This window comes from Clarias gariepinus, chromosome 18 (genome assembly GCF_024256425.1).
Source record: "Clarias gariepinus isolate MV-2021 ecotype Netherlands chromosome 18, CGAR_prim_01v2, whole genome shotgun sequence".
Lineage (NCBI taxonomy): Eukaryota > Metazoa > Chordata > Actinopteri > Siluriformes > Clariidae > Clarias > Clarias gariepinus.
This window is the reverse complement of record NC_071117.1, coordinates 8,536,566-8,547,301: the sequence shown is the minus strand read 5'-3', so window position 1 is coordinate 8,547,301 and position 10,736 is coordinate 8,536,566. Positions and strand designations below refer to the sequence as shown.

The following is a 10,736-nucleotide window of genomic DNA, read 5'->3' as shown; positions in this document are numbered from 1 at the left end:
TTCTACTGAAACATATACATGAATATTTAGAGTACATCTTCACAACTTGCTTTAGAGGTACTCTACCTTTTGGAAAATAATGTTGACGACCAGGAAACATCCTCAACAAGCGACTCCAGTTACACAACATTACAGCCATCACGCGTACAGATATGTGTACTGTACGTATAACACAGCTTACCGCAGACATGACAGGAATCTCTTGCTCTCCTCCTCTTTCTCTCACCAGGATTTCTCTCTCTCTCTCTCTCTCTCATAAACACTGTGAAGTTTTTTACAGTTTCCTTGTAACACTTGCCGGAGAAGCTTTCAGACCCTATAACTGATAATTGCCCTCTATCTTTCTTCCTTAAGCACAGGTAAGTTTGTGTTTGTGTGTCTGTAGTAGTAGTAGTAGTAGTAGTAGTAGAGGTTGGCTCAAAATATATATATATTATTAAAGGTTTTTTGAACTATTAAAAGTTAAATGTCAGACCTGTTAGTTTTTTCATGCAGAAGATTTATTTATTTATGTGTTTATTTATTTATTTATTTATTTATTTATATGTAAAGTGGTCTTTTACTTAATATGCTGCTCTCTTTTCTGACCAACAAATATTTTCTGTATAAAAAAAAAAAAAGAAGAAGAAAATATGTAGATATACTGTACAAATTTGTGGCCACTTGAACGCCATGGTGTAAGGACTGTATCACCAACGGCATTGCACAGATATTTCTAGATGTGCTATTTCATCAACAGAGGGTGAACAATATGTTTTCAAAACAATGATAAAATGTATATATATATATATATATATATATATATATATATATATATATATATATATAATGTTTGGAAATGAAAGGTTAGCCTTGAATTACAAACATTATTTGTTCCTGAAGTGGGCTAGTACATCAAAACCAAACCAAATAAAATTTTCCCATTAGAAATTTATATATATATGTATATAATTACAGTTTACAGTACTGGCCGTTAAGAATGCACGTTTCGAGAAACGGGATCCTGCAACTTGCCGCGGCAAGCTGTGAAAATGCCCTTCATTACCTGTAGGGAGCAGTCATGTTTCAGTCTGAAGTATCGTGTGTCTACTGAAGCCAAAAATGTGTTACCTCTCTTAGGCGCCCATTAACAGCAAGCGACGGAGCTCATAAACGTGTCGAGCTCAAACTGTAAATACTGATATGTATTTATTCTTCATTTTCTTCTCTCCTTTAATGATGATACTTCTTCGACTGCGCTTTCTCTATTCAGTATTATAATTATTATTAGTAGAAGTGCTCCAAATTTATTATTGTTATTATTCTTATTATTATTGTAACGCACCTGTGAGTGTGCAAAAAGACTACAAAGAAGTATGATATGTTAGCCTAAAACATTATTGTTTTATTGTGTTTATGCGCTTTAAATATACACTTAACAATAAACACTGCGCTGTGCAAAGTGAAAGTGAGTTGCGCGTGCAGCTTTTTGATCAAAAGGCAAAAGGGCAAAAACCTGGGCGCCCTATATATTATATATTATATATATATATATATATATATATAATGAAAATATTATGTATAAAGAAAATGTAATTTATATATTCGTGTTTAATTAAATTCTTAAAAATTTAATGGTGGTTAGTGATTGTTGCAGACATTCACACTATTTTTACACTGATCAACAGTCTGTGCCCCTCTGTAACCAGCAGATCAAATGAGCGGTTATCGCCTATGACACGTAGCCTTCTGAGTTCGGAGGCCTGGGTTGGTTGGTTGGTTGGTTGGAAGCATGTTTGAAGGAGAAGATAACGTCACAAACACACACACAACCTCTTCGTGCATACACACACAATCTCTCCATGCAGATACACCGTGCAGGGAACAACTGAACAGGTCTTCACTTCATAATACACCTGGCCATAAATAAAAATGAATATTTAGGCCTAAAAAGATCCTTTAAAATTCATCTAAAATTCATTCATCGGCGTGTATCTGTATCATGTATAAATCTGCAGCCTTAACAAAAGGAAGCGTTTTGATCAAAAGAATGATAAAGGCGTGCGAAAAAATGCAGACATGAAAGACTATACTCGACAGGAATATAGAGAATAAGAATCATGTTTATAATAAGATAATTAATTAAATAATAAAATTGTATCAAATAAGAACTTTATCTAAAAGCCAGACCAGCCGATTTCTCATTCACTTCTGAAGTAGTTAAATATGCTTATACTGTAGATACGTAGGTTACATTTTAAAAGTACAATCGCAAAGTAAATTACAAACTGCATGTAATGTTGTAAAATATGAATAAAACAGTATTAGACACAAATATATGATATGGTAGTATATACAATGAAAAAGCTATTTACACATGAGTGCTCAAAAGTAAAGCAAACGCAATTAATAATTTATTGTGTATATTTAACTTAATTTAGCCGTTTAAGTTAAGAAAAATCATGTTCCTACCAGCCCACTATTATTTTCTGTTCAAATTTAAAGATGCCTGCGCGTGTGTGCAAAAAGACGAAGTACAGCAAAGAATACAAAAGTGTATAATCTTTAATGAAGTTAGCCTAATACAATATTGTTTCCAATGCTGAAGCAAACATGATTTTGTTTGAGTCTATTCTCTGAATACAATGCGACAGCGCGCTCCGAGGTGACACCCACAGAACCCCAGTTACTGTAATCCCTCTAATCACCTTTCATTCATGATAGGTGTGAAATTATCAAACCGGTATCGTTGATGGGGGAATTGGGGGTTTTAAAACAAATTAACAAGACAGCAAAACATAAACATAAATAGAAAAATAAACATAAGTACATATAAAATGTTTCATGGTCACAATTAAATTAGACTTCACAGTTGGATTTAATACTTTGAGTGTAATTCATAAATTTACCACACTGTAAACCCTAGTGCTTAAAGTCATTAAACATATGGAGTACTGTTAACTTAAATAATTACAATTAGTTTAAATTCATAGGTGAGAATTTTTACTTTTTTTTTGTTTTGCCAACTTATTCGGGTTTACAGTGCATTAAACATTTTCTAAAATGAAACCGGCGTGCTTAAACCCGTGGCTTGCACTTTCACTTTACATTTACATTTAAGTTTAATCAAATAAACACAACATACGGCAAATTTATCATCTCAAAGCTTTTATTTTTTGGGTCATAAATGCAGTGTTCAGTTACATTCCTGTGTGTCCACCCTGATTATTAACCAGTACTGGAAGGACTTTAAACAACCTATTTGTGTATTTATTACATGCCTCTTCTATAAGTATCTCAAACCAGAATTTATCAATGGCAGTAATTTAATCAGATTTTGTAGTCGTATTGCTTCTTTTTTCGAATACAGTCTTTCATAGCATGCCACACCATTTCAATGGGATTCATGTGAGGAAATTCGATGGGTGTCTTTACCCAGTTAATTCCCTCTTTAACGATCACTTTTCTTGCAGCAGCGTGCTTCGGGTCATCGTCCTGGAAAAACGATGATGAATACTGAAGCTTTGTATGCTGCAGCCGTTCCTTTTATAATATACAGTGGCTTGCAAAAGTATTCGGCCCCCTTGAACTTTTTCAGATTTTGTCACATTACAGCCACAGACATGAATCAATTTGATTGGAATTCCATGTGACAGACCAATACAAAGTGGTGTACACGTGAGAAGTGGAACGAAAATCATACATGATTCCAAACATTTTTTACAAATAAATAACTGAAAAAATTGGGGTGTGTGTCATTATTCAAAGTGCAGTCAGTTGCCCATAGACATTTCCTGATGAGTGCTAATGACTAAACAGAGTGCACCTGTGTGTAATCTAATGTCAGTACAAATACAGCTGCTCTGTGACGGCCTCAGAAGTTGTCTAAGAGAATATTGGGAGCAACAACACCATGAAGCCCAAAGGACACACCAGACAGGTCAGGGATAAAGTTACCATTAAAATGTTGAATTTGAATTAAAATGACACATACATATTTTATATTATACACACACACACACACACACACACACACACACACATATTTACTCGTGAAACCTAAACACAGACAGAAAGGACGAATAAAGGAATTTACAGAGCATTAACACCTTTACCGTGTTCAAATAAATAGGGTTACTGCATTATGTTTTAAGACTTCCTTAATTTACATTCTTCTCCTCATTATATGTCCACAAATACTTTGACAACACACACTTATCAACAAGTATCAAGAATGTGCATTTCATATGAATGTCCATATGAATGTCAAATATGAGACGCGCGCACAAACACACGCAAACTCTCTTCGTGTATACACACACCTACATGAGAAGCGCACGTGGACACACACACAAACTCTCCGTGCACGCACACACAATCTCTCCGCGCGAAAACAACGCGAGTAGCCTATATACAATACATGTGTTTGTCTTTGGTGCATTTCTGGCCGAGAATCTGCATTTTTATCGATAAATCGCGCGATTAGCAGCTTTTTGATCAAAACGATGCCTTTTGTAAAGTGAAAATACGAGCCGCGGGTTTCCGCACAGCAAAGAACAGCTTTATTTATTTCAGTCATAAATTTACAATCACATTCCAGCTCTGATCCCCAGCCGTGGTCAAATAATGGATGAAATAATTATTCAATGCTGGACACAAACAGCAAAAATATGATAAAATGCTTGAAGCACTTTGTGTTCATAAAATAATATTTACTTAATATGATAAAATTATAATTATTTTATATTAATATATTGTTCATTCATGTCTTCTGATGATGGCGACACAATTTACATTTTAAATAAGATATTTTGGCATATTTACAATGTAGGGCATTCACATAGTTAACACTATCCGATTATAAGGTAGCCTACTATAACCTACCGTAATTAAATTCATTTAATTTAAGACCATTTAAACCGAGACATTGCCATGTCTTTCATTGTTTTGTCCCTGTTAAGACATTACAAAAACTATATAAGAAACTTACTATGAATTTCAAAGCACGAATTTGGGCATCTCATTTCATCCTTATGAAAATAATATGAAGCACATATACACACATTCATCATGAAAGATCTATTGTAAAACAACATAAAATTCATGTTTGCTTCAGCATTGGAAACAATATTGTTTTAGGCTAACTAATTATACACAACTCTTCGGTGAACTTGGTCTGGCTTTTAGTCCTTCCATGCGCCATCTGGCGGATATTCAGTGAAGGACAACACATTTATTTAAATTCCCAAATCTTGTTCGCGACAAGTCACCGCACGCTGCGTGCCAAATTGCGGCATCTCGCGGGAAAACACATGCATTCTTAATGGCCATCTGTGTATATATATATATATCAACTGAACTTCCATATTTTTTCTTCCCCAGCTCTTTAATCATGGCATATAATCCACCCTATCCTGGCACCTATGGCAATTTTGTACAGCAGATTCCTCCAGCAGGCTACACCTACCAGTCATCCTCTGAGATCTACCACAACAATACACAGGTAAGGAGTGAGGAAGGATGTATGTAGTTTCCTTCCTCGCTATACTTTGATCAATTTTTTTTTTTTTTTTTTTGCTGCCAGACAACCAGAATGGTCTTTAACCCCCACCCCACCTTCTCTCTCTTTTTTGTGATGTAGGGTGCTGTCCATGCTCACGTGCACACTCTTCAACAAAAGTATGTGTCCTACTTTAGCATCTACCTGACATGGCACACACTTTTACATTGTTTGGCACACACTTTTACTTTTACAGTACAATACAGGTAAAATGTTGATTTACTGATGTACAAAGTGGAAATCTAGTCATGCACTGGTACACAAGTGCAACATGGTCAATCAGATGACAGCCCAGCCGGTCAGCTGGTTAGCAACCAGGCATAAACAGGCAGAATCAAATTTAATTAGGCTAATGTATGCAACATGGCAGGATAAACGAAATCTTTACCCTGCTTTTCCTCCTCTAGGGCTGTATTTCCAACCTCATATCATGGCCACACTCTGGCACCCCAACCTGTACAGCAACTCATATCAGGTCTGTGCACCAAACCCCACTACAGTAGATTAGCTAAACATGGGACATGGGACAATAACATCACATCCCTAGGTTTTTGTTTCTTCTAATACCACTTTTTATAAAAGGAAAACACATCACACTTTTAAATCCATTCTTAGTTACATCAAATGACTTAATTCATCTTCTCATTTGTTATAGCAGCTATAAACAGCCTCTATTTTTTCAAACCTCTCTAAAACTGCAGCTTTTCTTACTGAAAACCGTAATGTAAACTCTGCTGCCCTAAAGATTTCCTAAAGCTACAGTACGTTTTTTCCTTTGACAGTTACAAAGCTCTGACATTGGAGATTCCTTGTGAACTCTCATGTGGATCAGATCTGTCTTCTTAAATAACATGCATGCGCACATTAATAGGGATTGCAGACACAATCTGTGTTTAAACAAATCAAGTCAAAGAAAAATTAAGAATAACAGTCGCGTCCACTTTAACAGTTTTTGCGGCTGAAATCCACTTGCTGCCAGTATTGACTGATGACGTCAGCAAGCACCATACGCATGATCAAAGGCAGAAATTATGATCTATTTTAAGTTGCATAACCACATACTGTATAAGATATACTGTATATCTGATCTAGGACTTTGTAAAAAAGTATTTTTTAGATCTGATCAGGTTTGTGCATTCAGACAGCACAATATGTGTCATATTTAAAAAATCTAATTTGAGTTACTTTAGGCTTATAATGTGAATATAGGAAATACATCAACACTTTCTAACCAATTAGACTTCAGAATTAAGCAGTGCTGTGGGATAAATGCACTTTAATGATGAAAATTAACTAAACTACTGTTTGTAACCGTAATGATATTGAGTATTTTTTTTTTTTTACTTTTTATTCTTCCCCACAGATACAGCGGTACCCAAGTACTCTTATTATAACAATGGTGCAGTCCAGCCAGAGGTCCAAATAATCCAACAAGGTGGCACTCAGATGGTGGTCCAGCCTGCTCAACAACCTCATGTGGTAGTCCAGCCTGCTCAACAACCTCATGTGGTAGTCCAGCCTGCTCAACAACCTCATGTGGTAGTCCAGCCTGCTCAGCAACCTGCTGTGGTGGTCCAGGCTGCTCAGCAACCTGCTGTGGTGGTTCGTTCTGCTCAGCAACCTTCTGTGGTGGTTCGTCCTGCTCAGCAACCTTCTGTGGTGATCCAACCTGCTCCACAACCTGCTGTGGTGGTTCAAGCTGCTCCTCAACCTTCTGTGAGAGTCATCCAGGCTCCAGCAAAGACCATGGGTAAGTAAATGATTGCTTTCCATGCATTAAAATTACAACTAAACCACATGCGACTCATAATGTTTTCCTCCAATGCTATTTTACAGTTTATCGTCGTTATTACTGAAGTGAACCGGTCCAAGAGAACATAGACGACCCACAGTGTGCTGTGATGAAAACTTCAGCGGCATTATATGTTATAACGAAAAAAAAAAGGCCATATATATTATTAAATTGTTAATATGATCATTAACTGGTGGGGTAAAAATTCATCTTGGACATCAGGTCTCCTAGTTCAGGAGTAGTTTTAGCCACCGCTTAGTAAGTTCAATGAATAATAGACAGTAAATTGTATTAAAGTGTAGTGCAGTGAAGTGTGTTAAAAACGACTGTAATAAATTTAATGACTTTTGGGTAGGGTTTTAAAATTATAAATTTGTTAGTGGCTTTGATTAGCTCACATTTATTAACTGTATAATGTCACATAAACACAACTCTCCATGGCTTGTGTATAATATGAATATTTTTCTTGATTACAGTATTTCCGGTTTAAATAAAATTCATGAGACAGAAAAGCATATGAAGTTGGGACTCTGTTTAATCTAAAGCATCACAGAGATGCTTAACAATCCATTAACATTGGGCCCCATGCAAGAAGGAGTATATAAACTAATTTTCTCTTATTTTTTATTATATCCATGGTTTTGTTCATGCCCATTAATTTTTGGTATTCATTATTTTTCAGCCTTATTTTTGCTCTTCTCTTAGATATGAGAACATTTTACAATGGTTGAAAGCACTCTTACATATCCGATGCATGGAAACATAAAGAAAATGCCATATAATCAAATTTAGATCATTATATGTTTAAAGAGAAAGTGTTGGCCAATTGATTCCCATCTCTGGTCTGTGTGTTTGCATTTTCTTTGTGGCTTGGGTTTTCTCCACATACACTTCCATAGTCCAAAGACATACAGAGTAGACTTAATGGCATTTCCAAATTCCACATTTGTGTATACTGTTGTGTATATACACTCACCTAAAGGATTATTAGGAACACCATACTAATACGGTGTTTGACCCCATTTCGCCTTTAGAACTGCCTTAATTCTACGTGGCATTGATTCAACAAGGTACTGAAAGCATTCTTTAGAAATGTTGGCCCATATTGATAGGATAGTATCTTGCAGTTGATGGAGATTTGTGGGATGCACATCTAGGGCACGAAGCTCCCGTTCCACCACATCCCAAAGATGCTCTATTGGGTTGAGATCTGGTGACTGTGGGGGTCATTTTAGTACAGTAAACTCATTGTCATGTTCAAGAAACGAATTTGAAATGATTCGAGCTTTGTGACATGGTGCATTATCCTGCTGGAAGTAGCCATCAGAGGATGGGTACATGGTGGTCATAAAGGGGTGGACATGGTCAGAAACAATGCTCAGGTAGCCCTTGGCATTTACACGATGCCCAATTGGCACTGAGGGGCCTAAAGTGTGCCAAGAAAACATCCCCCACACCATTACACCACCACCACCAGCCTGCACAGTGGTAACAAGGCATGATGGATTCATGTTCTCATTCTGTTTACGCCAAATTCTGACTCTACAATTTGAATGTCTCAACAGAAATCGAGACTCATCAGACCAGGCAACATTTTTCCAGTCTTCAATTGTCCAATTTTGTTGAACTCATGCAAATTGTAGCCTCTTTTTTTCTATTTGTAGTGGAGATGAGTGGTACCCGGTGGGGTCTTCTGCTGCTGTAGCCCATCCGCCTCAAGGTTGTGCGTGTTGTGGCTTCAAAAATGCTTTGCCCCATACCTCGGTTGTAACGAGTGGATATTTTAGTCAAAGTTGCTCTTCTATCAGCTTAAATCAGTCGGCCCATTCTCCTCTGACCTCTAGCATCAACAAGGCATTTTCGCCCACAGGCCTGCCGGATACTGGATGTTTTTCCCTTTTCACACCATTCTTTTGTAAACCCTAAAAATGGTTGTGCGTGAAAATCCCAGTAACTGAGCAGATTGTGAAATATTCAGACCGGCCTGTCTGGCACCAACAACCATGCCACGCTCAAAATTGCTTAAATTACCTTTCTTTCCCATTCTGACATTCAGTTTGGAGTTCCGCAGATTGTCTTGATCAGGACCACACCCCTAAATGCATTGAAGCAACTGCCATGTGTTTGGTTGATTAGATAATTGCATTAATGAGAAATTGAACAGGTGTTCCTAATAATCCTTTAGGTGAGTGTAGTTGTGTGCCCTGTGATTGACTGATACCTTATTCATTATCAAAACATTTATAATAAATTATTTCTGGAATGCCACAGCACTCCATGTTCTCTTTTCTCTAAGATTTTTTCTGCTTAATATTCCATATCAGATAGTTTTAGATATGAAGCTGACAATAATTAGCATTAAAGTGTCTGGAGTGCTCACATACACAGGTACATCAATTATGGTTGACCCATAGAAAGACCCCAACAATAATTTAATGCATGGGGTTAATATTAGTTTAGTGCATGAGAGAGAGTATAGTATGTACAGTATGTTATACTACTTGAAAATCTGGTTTGAAAGTGGAGCTTTATGAGATTTTTTTCAGCAATAAAAGAACTCACAGTAACTGAGCTCAGGTTACTGTTTTTCAAACTCAGGTAAAGCATGAACTGAAAAGATGAAAAGATAAACATGTGAATAAATAACACAATATTTATTTTTTCAAAATCATCTCAAATTAGGAGATTATTCACTCACTTTATCACTTTATCACAAATCGTCTATACCACTTTATGCTGTATACAGGGTCACAGGGGACCTGGAGCCCTTTCCAGGAGACCAAAGGCATGAGGCAGGGTGCACCCTGGACAGGAAGGCAATTCATTGCAGTGCATACACAAACTTACATACTCATTCACACACTGCAGGGAATTTGGAAACACCAATTATCCTAATCTGCATGTTTTTCTGTGGGATCAAACCAGATTACCTGGAGGAAACCCACCAAGCACGGTAAGGACATAGAGGTGGGAATTGAATCTAGACTAACCATAACCATACTAAAAGGAAAGAGCCAAAAGGTAACTCAAACAGGAGGGCTCCCTGGGATGTAAAGCAACCAGTCACTTCACCGTTAACATACCTGAGTGATTGATGAAAGTGGGTAAAACAGCATCTAAAAATACCAAGTAACTTGTAAAACACTGTAAAAAAAAGCGTAAAAAAAAACAGTCAAATGACTGGCAGCAGCAGCTGCCAAACAAAAAACTTTAAAATTACGGTTCATATTATGTTCAAAAACATTAAATTTACAGAAATTGTTATTTAATCTTTTTAACAACAGAAAACAAAAACACTGTTATTTTACAGATTTTTCCTACATTGACGATCAAACACCTTCAAATAAAGCAATAACACAAAAAACTCTGATATTTATCACATTTTTCATAAATTCCTATAAACAC

The 10,736-nt window shown here is 36.5% G+C and overlaps 1 protein-coding gene across 1 annotated transcript; it reads left to right on the top strand.

Annotated features, from left to right (window-relative positions):
* The first annotated feature begins 252 nt into the window (after window positions 1–252).
* On the top strand, window positions 253–7,843 carry LOC128506840 (cell division protein ZipA-like). The gene is made up of 6 exons (XM_053477438.1): window positions 253–359; window positions 5,362–5,482; window positions 5,621–5,658; window positions 5,947–6,014; window positions 6,903–7,289; window positions 7,376–7,843. The coding sequence occupies exons 2-6, from the start codon at window positions 5,372–5,374 to the stop codon at window positions 7,393–7,395; spliced, it is 624 nt and encodes a 207-aa protein (XP_053333413.1). The 5' UTR covers window positions 253–359; window positions 5,362–5,371; the 3' UTR covers window positions 7,396–7,843.
* Window positions 7,844–10,736: the final 2,893 nt, after the last annotated feature.